This window comes from Odontesthes bonariensis, chromosome 4 (assembly GCF_027942865.1).
Source record: "Odontesthes bonariensis isolate fOdoBon6 chromosome 4, fOdoBon6.hap1, whole genome shotgun sequence".
Classification (NCBI taxonomy): domain Eukaryota; kingdom Metazoa; phylum Chordata; class Actinopteri; order Atheriniformes; family Atherinopsidae; genus Odontesthes; species Odontesthes bonariensis.
The window spans coordinates 42,189,258-42,205,087 of NC_134509.1; the positions used below are offsets into that span (position 1 = coordinate 42,189,258).

General features: G+C 49.2%; 1 protein-coding gene across 2 annotated transcripts in view; it reads right to left on the bottom strand.

Annotated features, from left to right (window-relative positions):
• Positions 1-259: 259 nt before the first annotated feature.
• The window catches only part of galnt7 (UDP-N-acetyl-alpha-D-galactosamine: polypeptide N-acetylgalactosaminyltransferase 7), a 32,439-nt gene continuing 16,868 nt past the window's right edge, over positions 260-15,830 (bottom strand). The window contains exons 6-15 of one of the 2 annotated variants that reach the window (XM_075464238.1): positions 15,536-15,615; positions 12,522-12,704; positions 7,855-7,972; positions 7,639-7,761; positions 6,784-6,899; positions 6,119-6,221; positions 5,934-6,032; positions 4,534-4,659; positions 3,605-3,635; positions 260-1,528 (exon numbers count right to left, since the gene is read on the bottom strand). In XM_075464238.1, coding sequence (XP_075320353.1) covers positions 1,422-1,528; positions 3,605-3,635; positions 4,534-4,659; positions 5,934-6,032; positions 6,119-6,221; positions 6,784-6,899; positions 7,639-7,761; positions 7,855-7,972; positions 12,522-12,704; positions 15,536-15,615 — 1,086 coding nt within the window. In that variant the 3' untranslated portion in view covers positions 260-1,421. Of the gene's footprint in view, positions 1,529-3,604; positions 3,636-4,533; positions 4,660-5,933; positions 6,033-6,118; positions 6,222-6,783; positions 6,900-7,638; positions 7,762-7,854; positions 7,973-12,521; positions 12,705-12,940; positions 13,124-15,535; positions 15,616-15,830 lie in introns of both variants that reach the window. The other variant, XM_075464240.1, reaches the window with a different exon arrangement.

Sequence of the window (15,830 nt, forward strand, 5' to 3'; positions counted from 1 at the left end):
GTCAATGTCCAAATTTGTTCCAAGTCCTGTTTAAAATGACCAGTGTTACTGTTACAGTGGCTCAAACCACACTAACTAGGTTTCAACTTCAGCGAATGTATCAGAGGTGGGAGTTCAAACAGATCCAAGACGTCAAACTCATTTTCAAGCTGGACTAAACTAAGCTGTCCTGATCAGACTGTACGGTCCTGGGGGGTCCTGGGGGGTCCGTGGTACCCTCATCTCAGTACCACTTCAAACACAAACAGAGACAACACAGTTAGTATCAAAGGTCTTTTATTTCCACAGTCCCCCATCATTTGGCCTGACATTATTAAATCTCTGCTATAAATTAGATATTTACATCATTAAAGGCCCTTCATATAATGCACCATGATCATCTTTAAAAAGACTTCCAGTTAGTGTACAAAAAACTGATGATCAGTACCACACCCAAACCTCTTTCCCTTGCAAAACCAAACAAAAAAAAAAATCAGACATTTTCTCATTATTTCTCTTCTCAGACTAGTTGTTACCTCGTCCCAGCAGAGTGCCCCCCTCCTGAAATGTTGTGGACAGTCAGTGAGGCCAGCAGTCTCACATAATGAATCCAACACCACAGAAGGGGAACAAGTCAGAGCAAAGCTTTAGTTCCTTTGATGTGCCACTACCCGTTAGAAGATGCGTGGCTGCTTTGAGACACGAACAAACACAGATTCTGCTGGTTTTTTGGAAATCAGATGGATTTTCTTTTGATTGTGTGTTTTGTTCAGTTTTGCTTCTAAGTTGATGAAAAACCAAAATAGCACTGTGCTGCTGACTGTTCAATGAAAATGAATAAAAAATGAAAAACAGTTGTTTTCCATGTTGATTGTTTACAGACATAAAACAGGATGAAACTTAACATCATCAGTCACTTCAAAAAAAGTTGCACTTGCTTATGTTTCTTTCTTTAATCATTCAGGTGTTTTAAAACAGACATGAAGTCATCTGAGCCTGACAAAAGCCAGAATGTCCAAACACTGATGATGAACCGTGAATCTCCCACCAATCAGGTCTGTTTGGTAAGTGAGCTAATCATTGGATTAAAAATGTCTATGACATGGTTAGCAAAGATGCATTTAGCTTCCTGAATTAAGGTTAAAGTTAAGGAAAGACTTGAGATCCCAAAAGAACAAAGAAAAAGACACAATGTAAAGTCAGCCACCATAAAAGGCCAAAGACGTGTTTCCAGTTCAGTCCCAGCGCTCATTCTGAGGCGCGGTGGCTTCAGTGTCTGTATCAGCTGGTTCACCTGCCGGTGGCATCCAGGACTGCATCGCCCACGTGTCCCCAACACACGAGCTGGCTCAAAGCACGCTCAGCTTCTTGTCTGGATCATGTCCTGGTGCACGTCCTGGTAAAAAGTTCTCTCCAAACTCCCAGAGCTTTTCTTCCAGTCTTCATACAGCTACGATGTTGTTCATCTCCCACTTCTGAGAGGTTTTACTGGTGTCACACTCAGATATGAACACTTTGTGGAGCAGGTCAGAGCGGTCCAGACATTTCCCTGTAAAGAGACATCAGCAAACGTTACTACCTGCTACTGTGGTTTAGCAGGACTCAGACCATCAAAAGCTTCTTTTAACCACACCACAACAAAGCTGGGACCATGCTCTGAAAATCATTCAGCCTTTAAAAGCAAAGACGGGAATAATTGAGCACTTTGTGTCCTCTCTCAGTTTATGGTAGTGGTTGAATAAAAAGGAGTGTGTAAAATCACAAAAAACTCCATAATAACAGAAAGAGGTCCAACAGAACCCGACCAGCGGGAGGATAACCATCTGTCCCAGCCAGCGGGGGGCGCAACACCAAACGGGCTGTGTGCACGCCGTCATCACTCAGCTGAGGTGTGTCAGTGTATGTGAGCACAACCATGGGGGGCTCAGGATGCTTTGTCCAAACAAAGGCGCAACCTTTAAGTACGGAAGCCCGTTTCTGCCACTTCATAAGGAGACATTTAGAGATACTGTCTCATAATTATGAGACACTTCCAGATGAGACATCATCAGAGCATCATGGGAGGTCCCCTAGCACCCTGAACCTGGAGCAGCTTAGTCAGTAAATGGTTGAGGACCACCTGAGGGTCCTGTTGGGTCTACATGTGATACAACATTCTACTACAGAGGCTTCAGCGTGTTTTTGGAATGAAAGGAACTGCAGTAAGATGGACACTTCAGACACCTGCAACCTCTTTGTAATTTTCATCATCTGATTCACAAATTTAACGTTTTGCCATTAGTGTAAATCGAGGGTGTAACAAGGAACTTAACATTCATTAGAAACCTGTTGAAACACTGACTGCCTTTCATACAGACTGACAGCCTGAACCTGCCCATGTACAACATGGCCTCATAAAGCCTGATTTATGCTCGTCCACGGAGAGCGTGCGTCGGCCAACACTCCTATCTATCCGTCAAGGAGGCGGAGACTCGCGGAGACAGCAAGGGTTGTGATTGGTCGGCTAACGACATCATTTCCAGAATCACTTTCCCGGTTTAGCTCCTTCCTCTCAGAACAACAACACCGCCATTTCTGAAAGAGTTTACTGTGTGCCGGTCAACATTTGGTCAAAATTATTTGCATTTCAAAATCAACAAGCTCCAACTCCAACAACAGTCTTTCTCTCTGGGTCGCCATCGTTCACTGTGAGGAGTGGAACGGAGCCGGAAGGTGAACAACCAATCAACTTTCACCATAGACGTCGCCAGATTGGGTCGTCTAACGTAGCGCCGCCTACTGATCGGGAGGTGAACTGCCTTGGGTATCCGAGAAACTGTCTAGCTATATAGTTACTCTAGATGGTATTTCCTTGGCTTCTAGTTCTACAGTGAGGAACCTTGGAGTTACTTTTGACCAGAACTTATCATTTGACTCGCATATAAAACAGGTTTCTAGGACTGCCTTCTTTCATCTTCGTAATATTGTTAAAATCAGGAACATCCTGTCTCAGAGTGATGCAGAAAAACTGCTCCATGCATTTGTATGTAACTATGGGATGGCTCAGGTGATCCTGAAACATCCCATAGTTAAGCTGCTATAGGCCCAGACTGCTGGGGGGCCTCATCTGTCACACCTTTCCTCACTTTACTCTCTTTTTCCCCCGTTTAATTTCTCAAATGATATTATGTATATGTGACATTATTGTGGTCATTAACTCGTGTTTCCTGTTCCAACAGATATCCTTTGAATGGTGTTACAGTGTTTGTTGTCCCCTCTTTTCTGTCCTCTCAAACCCCAGCTGGTGGAGGCGGATGGCCACCCTTCCTGAGTCTGGTTATGCCAGAGGTTTCTTCCTGTTCAAAGGGAGTCGTTTCTGTTTTTGAATTGGTTCTGTCTGTATCAATTGGACTGGTTTCTAATTTAATTGATTGGATTATGATTACAATGAATTGAACTGTATCAGATGACATTTGTTGTGATTTGGCGCTTTATAAATAAAACTGAATTGAATTGAATTGAGCAGTGATTTAATCCTAAAAAACAACTAAAAGCCTCCATAATCTTCTACAGACCACTGATTCGTCCTCACTGCGTTGGTGAAAGCAGGAATAACAATGGAGTGTATAACAGTGCTGATATTTACCTGTTGGCATATGAGTGAACCGATGAAGATCCTGGAAGGAGAAAAACAAGGAAAAAGTCTCTGAATTCTTGTTTCTATCCACGGTTCAATGTTTTGTTGTTTTCTCATCTTCCTCACCATCATCACTTCGGTGATGTGTCAAGAAACAAGTCATTTATACTTTTCTCTTGAAAGAGATGAAATGCATGTTGACTTTACATCTGGTGGGCATAAACAAATCCATCATCAAACTGACGTCACAACCACATACATAGAAAGCAGCTGAAATGTGATCTGGCTCCAGCACAGTCGCTGCAGCTGATCGCAGCCACACTAGAAAAGAGTTGTGTTTCTACCACATGCACTGCAGGAGCTTCCAGATGTAGCTACCAACATCTAACCAACAGCATAAGACCAAAGACGAACCGATGGAGGAAATGAAATGCAAGCATTCTTTTAAGCCAATCTGTGAGGTACGGAACCAACAAAAGAGCTGTGGCATCAGATGAAGCTCAGGCACGTTTCAGAGTTTCAGTGGGAAGTCAGATGTGTTCAAATACAGCACTGACCAGGATTTAAAGGGATGAGACTGGATGAAAATACTTAGAAGAATTATTCTAATGCTAAATGGATTTTGTAAAAACAGCAGGCCATGAATTCTAGTCCGTAAGGCTCGGCCCTGCAGACAGGAGAGGGTTAGACATGCAGCTGTGACATCAGAGAACACATGATGTCACATGAGGGTGAAACAAGGCCAACTTGTTTGTGTGGGATCATTCATGGGATCCAACTACTGTAAGGAGCCCCCAGGTGCTGGACCCCAGAATTCCCTTTGAATGAGGGTTAAGCCCAGGAGGTTATCATTTACAATAAGGAACATAGACATTTGTAAAGGTAAACAGCAACATGACCTGATAGATACAGCAGCAGAGGTTCATGATGAGTCTCACCTTGAAGTACTTCCACTCAGTGTACTGCTTCTGGTCACAGTGTGTGATGATGACAGCTGAGCTGTCTCCTCTCGTCAGGCACTGGTCATACTGCATCAACTGGTTGGCTTCGTTAATGCGGAACAACTGCGCACACACACACACACACACACACACACACACACACACAGAGACACACACACAGAGAGACAGGCACAGAGACACACGCACACACACACACACACACACACAATTATGAAGCACTGCTGGGGCCTGACGGTGTGTGATGAACACTGTGCTGTCAGTGAGTGGGTGTGTGGAACCCAGCAAACAGGGGGCCGGCTCTGTCCTGAGGGGGCCTCTGGATGGATATTTGGGACCAATAGTAAAGGCTGAGTTATACTTCTTTTAACTGCCCTTGCGCTTGCGTCTTGCGCTTGTGTTAATGGCTCGAGACGTTTATGCTTCATTTAGCTTTGCCGGCGCTTGCGTGTGCTGCGTGGCGATTCACCGCCAGGACAGTAGGTGGAGTAGCGGGTTTTTTCAATGACAAGCCTACTACGATGAAAGGAAATTCACCGCCAGGACCTCTTCGGCAAGTCTCTCTTCGAGTGGATTCATCATAGACATAATATATATAATATATTATGTCTATGGGATTCATGCTTCTTCTTCTTCTTCTTTGCTTTCTACCTTGGCGTTTGAAAACAGCAGTCTTTTATTAGGGGATGAAACCGGAAGATGAACACGCCGCCGGATGTGATGTAGATAGTGGCTTGTGCTCGCGTCCAGAGTGGCTACTCTATAGCTCTGCTCGCGTCTTGCGTCTTGCGTGAAGTTTAGAAAATTGAGGTGACACACGCAAGCACGCAAGGGGGGGCTTGCAACCGCACAAGGGCTTGCGTTGCGTCTTGCGTTACCGACTATAAACCAGGCTTAATCATCTGAACTTGCTTCCAGGTGGAGTTTGTCCCTCTCAAACTACAGCTATACCAAACCTGTTTTCAAAGCAATTGCCCCGAGTGCTTTTTGCTAACATCTCCCGGCAGTGACAGTCCCTGTAGTTTACACCACAAAGTAACACCCACACACCCCCTTTATTCCAGTATTGTGCACAGCGACTCTTTAAATTGAGACAGTCAATAATGAGTTAGCGGCCCAGCCTGGATCAGTGACACACACTGTGAGCACAGCTCCACCAAAGCTTCAGAGCGACTTCCTTTCTGCACCATTTGTGTTGAATAAACTGCTGACAACAGCAGCCTGTGGACACACACTGAGACCTGGAGCTTCACTGGGTTAAAATCAAGGCCCTGCTCCTCATTAACCTGCTGTCATGGTGAGCTGTGCTTCCAGCTTGTGTTCAGAGGAAAAGCTGCTTTACTCCAGCTGAGATGGAAAGGCACTGCGTGTTCAGTTACCTGGTTCCCTCCCATCCTGTGGCATGGGCCCGTTTCCACACTCCCTCCATTCGTGTGTCCCATGCTGTCAATACAGTAGCTCGTCTCATAGCCTCGAATCTGCAGACATGGTTCCACACCTTACACGAGCTTCAGAAAACAAGCACAATAACTCAATCACACTGTGTGTGTGTTTGTGTGCTTACCTCCCCCCATTCAACATTTTTGGGAGGCAGAGGGTAATGCAGCGGAATGTCATATGCTATTTCCTCCATGAACCATTTGAAACTTTTGCATCGATGTTCCTCCCTGAAAACAGAACCTCATTAACACAGAGCTTCACATGGAGATTCTTTCACTTTTCAGCTTCAGATCCAGTGGAATTTACACAAAGAGTTGATGGAAGCTGCTCTGCACCGAGGAGTGTCACAAGTGTAGGATTGACCAGCTGCTGTCCAGAATGTTCAGCTGCAGTCATCAAGGCTCCAACAGCAAGTTCATATGCTTTGGAATATTCAGTCATTTTTCAGTAAACTGAGGGCTGGAGCAAGTGTTTGCACATAATGAGATGAATCCCAGCATCCATGCCCTGTTTTCTTGTTAATTATATAAAGAAATGAGGGCTGGATCATCACACTGCACAGAACTGTAGTGGAAGGTCCCATTTATGCAGAATGTGCAAAGGTTTAAAGGGTTCACACACCTTAGAGCACAAATGTTCAGTATCAGGTTTGAATACGCAAACATAAATGAACAAGCACGGGTTCAAAAGCTTTGGGCTGGTACTGCATGTATTAGACAATAGAAAGTATGCATGTACCAATCTGACTAAATAAAAACTGTGCATGTCTTGATGTTTGTATGCAGGTACCTGAAGCGTTTCAGATCACTTATATCTCCATAGGCTAGAGTGAGAGTTTCAGGACGGCTGGCATAGAAGTAGTCCTTATATTCATCCCACCAAACCTCCACCACACGAACATAGTTCTGGAGACACACACACACACACACACACACACACACACACACACACACACACACACACACACACACACACACACACACACACACACACACACACACACACACAACAACATGATTACACTTCATAAACCAAACCATTTGGTTTCCAAACACATGAAAAACTGACAACACAAAGTCAATCTTACAGATATAAAAGATGTAAAAACCCAAATGTGCCGTCTGCCAGTGGTGAGCGGTGAGTCAGCCGCAGTGATCATACACCCACCTGACTAAGTCACAAGCCCCTCTACAGATATGTCTTTTAAGCATGAGAAGATTGCAACTACTGGCGCATCGACTCGCGCCACTTTAAATGGCCGGCACGGAACCGGGACGTCACCAACACTGCTCGCGTGAGCCATCGCAGCAACCATGCTGGAACCTTTACAGCACGGGGTAAATAACCAAATACAATTCCAAAAGAAAGTCCCGTGTCTGCTAAATGCATTTAAAGGCCATGTGAAAAACACTGCTGCACAAGCAAAGAAAAATAACGATTATTTTTGATAAGTTTTGATTGTTCCAGACTTACAACAAAGTTCAGCAGATCAGGTGAATGGTTGGAATTAGAAGGGAGATTTAAAACACTGCATACGTCCATTATATCTTGGAGTATTGAGTGTGTGTGAGAACTAATGAGGTAAAAAAATGGGCTGTATTCATTTTAAGATAGCCCAAGTGTTCAAAAATGTGGAGTTCCTACCTTCAGAGTGGGTGAGGATCCAACATGTGCAGGTGGAGGGTTTCCTTGCCATCCCTGGAGTCTGTAGATGTGACCGACACGAGAACATGGTACAAAGAGCAGCTGACCTCCACACTGCCAGATCTACATATGCACACAAGAAGAACAAAGTTGGTATTCAAATGGTTTGTTGGAGGCAATTCTCAGGATGCACAACCAGGAATAATCCACATATACCTTGTATGATATTTCAAAGTTCTCTCCTCCCCAGATCTGTAGTCCAGGGTCATACAGACCCAGCTCAAAGAAAAAGTCTCTCTCTATAGCAAAGAGACCTCCTGCCATGGCTGGAGACCTACGGGCACACACACACACAAGTTAAAACAGTTCTGCATCCTCGTGCTGCATTAAATCAGACTACAAGTTCAGAAGTTTTTAATCAAATAACAGATTTCAGTCCAAGTCGTGTACTGAGGAAGAGAAACCAGAAAACAGGCCATGAGACAGACAGAGAAACAACCAAAGCAGTACGCTGTTAGAAGTTCATGAAGGCAAAGCTGAGAAAAAGGTCTGATAACAAGTCATGATCAATGAGAAGGTGAGTGGAGGAAGAGTGAGGTGAAGATGAAGGTCTCAGTCCAAACCTGACTCACATCAGAAACTGGGCTGTAGACCCAACAGAGCGCCCCAGCACAAACTGAGATGGCTTTAAGATTAGACCTGACACCGAAAACAGCGTCCCACAGAACGCTGCGGCAGACGCACAGCGAGCAGACGCACAGCGAGCAGACGGACAGCGAGCAGACGCACAGCGAGCAGACGCACAGCAGACGGACAGCGAGCAGACGCACAGCGAGCAGACGGACAGCGAGCAGACGCACAGCGAGCAGACGCACAGCAGACGCACAGCAGACGCACAGCAGACGCACAGCAGACGCACAGCGAGCAGACGCACAGCGAGCAGACGCACAGCGAGCAGACGCACAGCGAGCAGACGGACAGCGAGCAGACGGACAGCGAGCAGACGCACAGCGAGCAGACGCACAGCAGACGGACAGCGAGCAGACGCACAGCGAGCAGACGCACAGCAGACGCACAGCGAGCAGACGCACAGCAGACGCACAGCAGACGCACAGCAGACGCACAGCAGACGCACAGCGAGCAGACGCACAGCGAGCAGACGCACAGCGAGCAGACGCACAGCGAGCAGACGCAAAGCGAGCAGACGCACAGCAGACGCACAGCAGACGCACAGCAGACGCACAGCAGACGCACAGCAGACGCACAGCAGACGCACAGCAGACGCACAGCGAGCAGACGCACAGCAGACGCACAGCGAGCAGACGCACAGCAGACGCACAGCAGACGCACAGCAGACGCACAGCAGACGCACAGCAGACGCACAGCGAGCAGACGCACAGCAGACGCACAGCGAGCAGACCCACAGCAGACGGACAGCAGAAGTACAGCAGACGCACAGCGAGCAGACCCACAGCAGACGGACAGCAGAAGTACAGCAGACGCACAGCAGACGCACAGCAGACGCACAGCGAGCAGACGCACAGCGAGCAGACGCACAGCGAGCAGACGCACAGCGAGCAGACGCACAGCGAGCAGACGCACAGCGAGCAGACGCACAGCAGACGTACAGCAGACGCACAGCAGACGCACAGCAGACGCACAGCGAGCAGACGCACAGCAGACGCACAGCGAGCAGACGCACAGCAGACGCACAGCGAGCAGACGCACAGCAGACGCACAGCAGACGCACAGCAGACGCACAGCAGACGCACAGCGAGCAGACGCACAGCAGACGCACAGCGAGCAGACGCACAGCAGACGTACAGCAGACGCACAGCGAGCAGACGCACAGCGAGCAGACGCACAGCGAGCAGACGCACAGCGAGCAGACGGCACATCGGCAAATTACTCCCCATTAGTCAGAGCTAGTTTTGGTTTACAGTTTACAGCAGACGTACAGCAGACGCACAGCAGACGCACAGCAGACGCACAGCAGACGCACAGTAGACGCACAGCGAGCAGACGCACAGCAGACGCACAGCGAGCAGACGCACAGCAGACGCACAGCGAGCAGACGCACAGCAGACGCACAGCAGACGCACAGCAGACGCACAGCAGACGCACAGCGAGCAGACGCACAGCGAGCAGACGCACAGCGAGCAGACGCACAGCAGACGCACAGCGAGCAGACGCACAGCGAGCAGACGCAAAGTGAGCAGACGCACAGCGAGCAGACGCACAGCGAGCAGACGCACAGCAGACGCACAGCGAGCAGACGCACAGCGAGCAGACGCACAGCGAGCAGACGCAAAGTGAGCAGACGCACAGCAGACGCACAGCGAGCAGACGCACAGCGAGCAGACGCACAGCGAGCAGACGCACAGCAGACGCACAGCAGACGCACAGCGAGCAGACGCACAGCGAGCAGACGCACAGCGAGCAGACCCACAGCAGACGGACAGCAGAAGTACAGCAGACGCACAGCGAGCAGACCCACAGCAGACGGACAGCAGAAGTACAGCAGACGCACAGCAGACGCACAGCGAGCAGACGCACAGCGAGCAGACGCACAGCGAGCAGACGCACAGCGAGCAGACGCACAGCAGACGTACAGCAGACGCACAGCAGACGCACAGCAGACGCACAGCAGACGCACAGTAGACGCACAGCGAGCAGACGCACAGCAGACGCACAGCGAGCAGACGCACAGCAGACGCACAGCGAGCAGACGCACAGCAGACGCACAGCGAGCAGACGCACAGCAGACGCACAGCGAGCAGACGCACAGCAGACGTACAGCAGACGCACAGCAGACGCACAGCAGACGCACAGCGAGCAGACGCACAGCGAGCAGACGCACAGCAGACGCACAGCAGACGCACAGCGAGCAGACGCACAGCGAGCAGACGCACAGCAGACGCACAGCAGACGTACAGCAGACGCACAGCAGACGCACAGCGAGCAGACGCACAGCAGACGCACAGCAGACGCACAGCGAGCAGACGCACAGCAGACGCACAGCAGACGCACAGCGAGCAGACGCACAGCGAGCAGACGCACAGCGAGCAGACGCAAAGCGAGCAGACGCACAGCGAGCAGACGCACAGCGAGCAGACGCACAGCAGACGCACAGCAGACGCACAGCAGACGCACAGCGAGCAGACGCACAGCGAGCAGACGCAAAGCGAGCAGACGCACAGCAGACGCACAGCAGACGCACAGCAGACGTACAGCAGACGCACAGCAGACGCACAGCGAGCAGACGCACAGCGAGCAGACGCACAGCAGACGCACAGCGAGCAGACGCACAGCAGACGCACAGCGAGCAGACGCACAGCGAGCAGACTCACAGCGAGCAGACGCACAGCGAGCAGACGCAAAGCGAGCAGACGCACAGCGAGCAGACGCACAGCGAGCAGACGCACAGCAGACGCACAGCAGACGCACAGCAGACGCACAGCAGACGCACAGCGAGCAGACGCACAGCGAGCAGACGCAAAGCGAGCAGACGCACAGCAGACGCACAGCAGACGCACAGAGAGCAGACGCACAGCAGACGTACAGCAGACGCAGAGCAGACGCACAGCGAGCAGACGCACAGCAGACGCACAGCAGACGCACAGCAGACGCACAGCGAGCAGACGCACAGCGAGCAGACGCACAGCGAGCAGACGCACAGCGAGCAGACGCACAGCAGACGCACAGCGAGCAGACGCACAGCAGACGCACAGCAGACGCACAGCAGACGCACAGCAGACGCACAGCAGACGCACAGCGAGCAGACGCACAGCAGACGCACAGCGAGCAGACGCACAGCAGACGCACAGCAGACGCACAGCGAGCAGATGCACAGCGAGCAGACGCACAGCAGACGCACAGCAGACGCACAGCAGACGCACAGCAGACGCACAGCAGACGCACAGCGAGCAGACGCACAGCAGACGCACAGCAGACGTACAGCAGACGCACAGCGAGCAGACGCACAGCAGACGCACAGCGAGCAGATGCACAGCAGATGCACAGCGAGCAGACGCACAGCAGACGCACAGCGAGCAGACGCACAGCGAGCAGACGCACAGCAGACGCACAGCAGACGCACAGCGAGCAGACGCACAGCGAGCAGACGCACAGCGAGCAGACGCACAGCGAGCAGACGCAAAGCGAGCAGACGCACAGCGAGCAGACGCACAGCAGACGCACAGCAGACGCACAGCAGACGCACAGCGAGCAGACGCACAGCGAGCAGACGCACAGCAGACGCACAGCGAGCAGACGCACAGCAGACGCACAGCAGACGCACAGCAGACGCACAGCAGACGCACAGCAGACGCACAGCAGACGCACAGCAGACGCACAGCGAGCAGACGCACAGCGAGCAGACGCACAGCAAGCAGACGCACAGCGAGCAGACGCACAGCGAGCAGACGGCACATCGGCAAATTACTCCCCATTAGTCAGAGCTAGTTTTGGTTTACAGTAGTTGATTAGTTCTGATATGCAGTACATTACATGCATTTATGCATGTTTGTATATATGTGTGCATATATACAGTATAAATTATATATATATATATATATATACACACACATACACATACTTACATATATGCAAGTTGAATACGTGATTAAGTATATTAAAAAAGATTAGCCAGTACATGAATAACTTTGAACTCTATGAGTGTCTCTAAACGAGGTCCTAGCTGTATTTCTTTATTTTAGGCAACATTTAACTGGGATGGTTTGGTTTGAGAGGACGCTTTTTCTCAAACTTGAGCCAGCACTAATGTCAGACATATCATCAGAGGTTGCTGGTTATTCTGCTCTATCTTTTCTAATTCTTGAAGGCAATGTCCCAATTATTCAGAAGGCATCAGTTTTCTGTACCTATATGGCTCAGTTTGAGTTTTTCTGAGTTTTTTTTCTCTGTCTCCCAGAGGAACTCTCTTCCAGAGCATGCTCCAATCCCAGGCTCCTCTAGCAAAACCGTTGCTGTCTCCTCCACCCTGGGCCTCGATGGTGAAGCTCTGGCCGTGGATGGAGTCGATCAAAGGCACCGTACAGACCGTTCTGACACAGTAGATGTGAGGACATGCACAAAACATACATGGGGAGAAAAGTTGTGGGGACGGTGACCATGAGGGGGAATACAGACAGTACAAAGACATGGGGTGGGGTGTTGCAATCCGAGACAGAGCAGGACACAGAGGAGGATCAAACAGGTGGGGTGAAGGGATGGAGATGGAGATGGAGACACAAAAAGATCAGGGATGAGTCTTAACATGCTGGCAGTGAAGTGTATGTACCAGTAGGGCTGGGTGGTATGTTTTCTCTTGGCCTTCTCTCTCTGGCTAAGTGGTACTCTCTTCCAGAGCAGGCTCCAGTCCCATGCTCCTCGAGCCAGGCCGTCCTCATCTCCACCCTGCTGGGGCTCCATAGTGTACTCATTACCATCTATATAATCTATCAGTGGTACTGTACATACTGTCCTACATACAGACACACACAGACACACACACAAACATTGGTATTGGGCTGTCATGTTTGGTTGAAACATATGCATACATTTACATAGCCTCATTCCCACTCAATGATTGACTTTTGTTGCCAGGTACTTAACTTACTTAACATTTCCACTGCACACAATAACTCCATAACAAGGACATGACCCACCCCATACCTCTACATAAACAGGTTTGAAACAATCTTAACAGAACCATGTGGAACTGCCCTAATGAGCAGACAAAACACAGGGTTCGAGGAAGGGGGCTGTTGTTTTCCACCATCTCTATCTGAGATCCACATTCAGGCCGCTTCAAGTTCCAGCCACAAGAGTAGATCAAGGCCACACAAGACGCTGTGTGTGAATCCACCAGGCATGCCACAGCCCATTTCAGAAGCAGCACTGTGCTGCTCCAAATGAACACGTCCTTTTTACCCCTCGTCTCATTTCTCAGCAGACTGTTTTACAGTTATGCCTAAAGCAGGAGTGAGTGTGGACCAGGGCCAATGGGGTCTCCATGGTCACCTCCAGAGACTAAGCAGGGCTTGATCACGCCCTTGTGGCCCAGGAAATCCTCTTGAGCCAGACATGGTTGACTGCCTTTCTGCCTTTCAGTGTCACAGTGAAAGGCAGGGTTACCTCTGAGAGAGCAGGGGCCTCATGTACAAAGACTTGTGTGGATTTCCTACTGAAACATGGCGTACGCTCAGACCCAAATGCCCACCTACGCACAGAAATATTAGGAAAACCGGCTCTCGCTTCAAATGACACTTTAATCTTGGCCTGTTCAACTGCATTGTGGGAATTTGATATACGTGGGTGAGATGCAGATAATTCTGTCCCACACGGCTGGCATGGCTCGGCTCAGGATAGACTGGCACAGTCCCAATCGGTTGGCCAGCTCCCTCTGGAATGCTCCGGTTGCTATAGGAACCCCAGTGTGCACATCACCTGTGAGCACAGGCAGCGCATGGCTCCTCGCTGTGTTGCGCTCCAACGCCGGCCGCAGCTCTGCGCACAGTTCCAGGAGGATTGTTGAGCCAGTCGCCATCATGTGCCAGCAAATCCTCTATGTCTCTGAACACACGCTCTCTTCAAATTGCACCATTTGTAAAGTCTTCTAATACTGCTAAAGCAGCCATTGTTTTTAATGCATTGCACCACTTTGCGCTGCTTTTATATCCACTGGTGTAACTGCAGACACATGGGTGTGTTAATTGTTCATGTGTCTCAGATGTGCACATCACTGTCTGAGGACTAATTGTTTTCACATTTATTTATTATAACAGTTTCCCAACATCAGCTTAGGTGTCGCCAAAGAATCAACAGCTGTAGAAAAGTGCGTATGCCAGCCCTGAAGTTGGCGTGAGGCATCGCACATTTCCACTGTCTTTTTGCATCTGATGACGTGAAAAGGAGCGTACGCCACTATTTTCTGCGTATGCACCATTTGTACATGAGGCCCCTGGTGTTTCAGAACAGATAGCGCTCTCTGTGGGCTCCAACATTCTGTACACTGCACTGGTGGAGTGATGATAATAGATAATAAATGGTTATCAGCAGAAAAAAAGGTTGTGTTTTGTGTTGTTTTTTTTACAATTGCCCCTTAATATTTAGGAGCCATATTTATCTATGTATGTATATGTATCTGATTGAAGCCAGTTCTGGTTGTAGATGCCTGTGCTTCACATTCTGCATACCAGATACCAGCAAGCCTAACCCTAACCCTTTCTTGTGTTCATATTCTGTGTTACAATAGGTTAATGAAGACAATCCGTTTAAAATATCATGTTAATGACTAACATACTGTACTGGATACATGAATGCATGGTAGTACAGTATGTACAACTAAGGCCAAGCTGGTTCTGGTGATGGATGTGATCTGCCCCGGCTGGGCAGTGATGGTACAGTTCAACAGTAATCACTAAACACAGTAACTAAAAATCTGAAGCCAACGTTGACCAATAAAAAAAAAAAAAAAAAAAACACACACCCACATATACTGTTCAACACTCACAACGATGAGGCGTGGAAATAAACTGGGAGACAATTATCAAAGAAAAAGCTCTGAAGTGCTCCGAGTATGGTGTGAGGCAGAGTGGGCAATGGAACCAAAGGTGGAGTCTGCTGCAGGAACGTCGTTGGTACGACGTTCTGCACACTAACACCCTGCAGGAATCCCTAATTCATCACTGACCTTCACTGTTTTCACATCACCTTTTATTACCGACTCAGCTTCTGTGGAACTTCCACCAATAGGAAAACAACCAGCACTACACCTAACAGCAGTGTCATCCAACAACAAGATTTACATCTTAAAAATGGAAAAATCTACTGCTCATGGGCAAAGGCTGAGCTGGAGATGGGACACGAAAGGCTCAACAGGTGTGAGTGTTACCTGTCTTTTGAAATCGGTGCAACCAGTGGAGCATACCAGTTGATTCCAACCTCACAGTGAGCATCCAGGTAGATGAGAACCTACAACACAAAAAGACACGAACCTGTGGAAATCTGTTTGTTTCTGTTCTCCACAACTGGAACAGTGATTCCTCAACTGTTTTGGGGGCTTTCCGAGCTAATTCAAGTTGAAGGTCCAAGGTTAGCGTCTGTCCCTGTTAGTGCCTTCTGGTGGTATTCTCTTTATGTGATCCGACCATAAAGGTTGGGATTCCATAAACATGGATTGTGGCTTG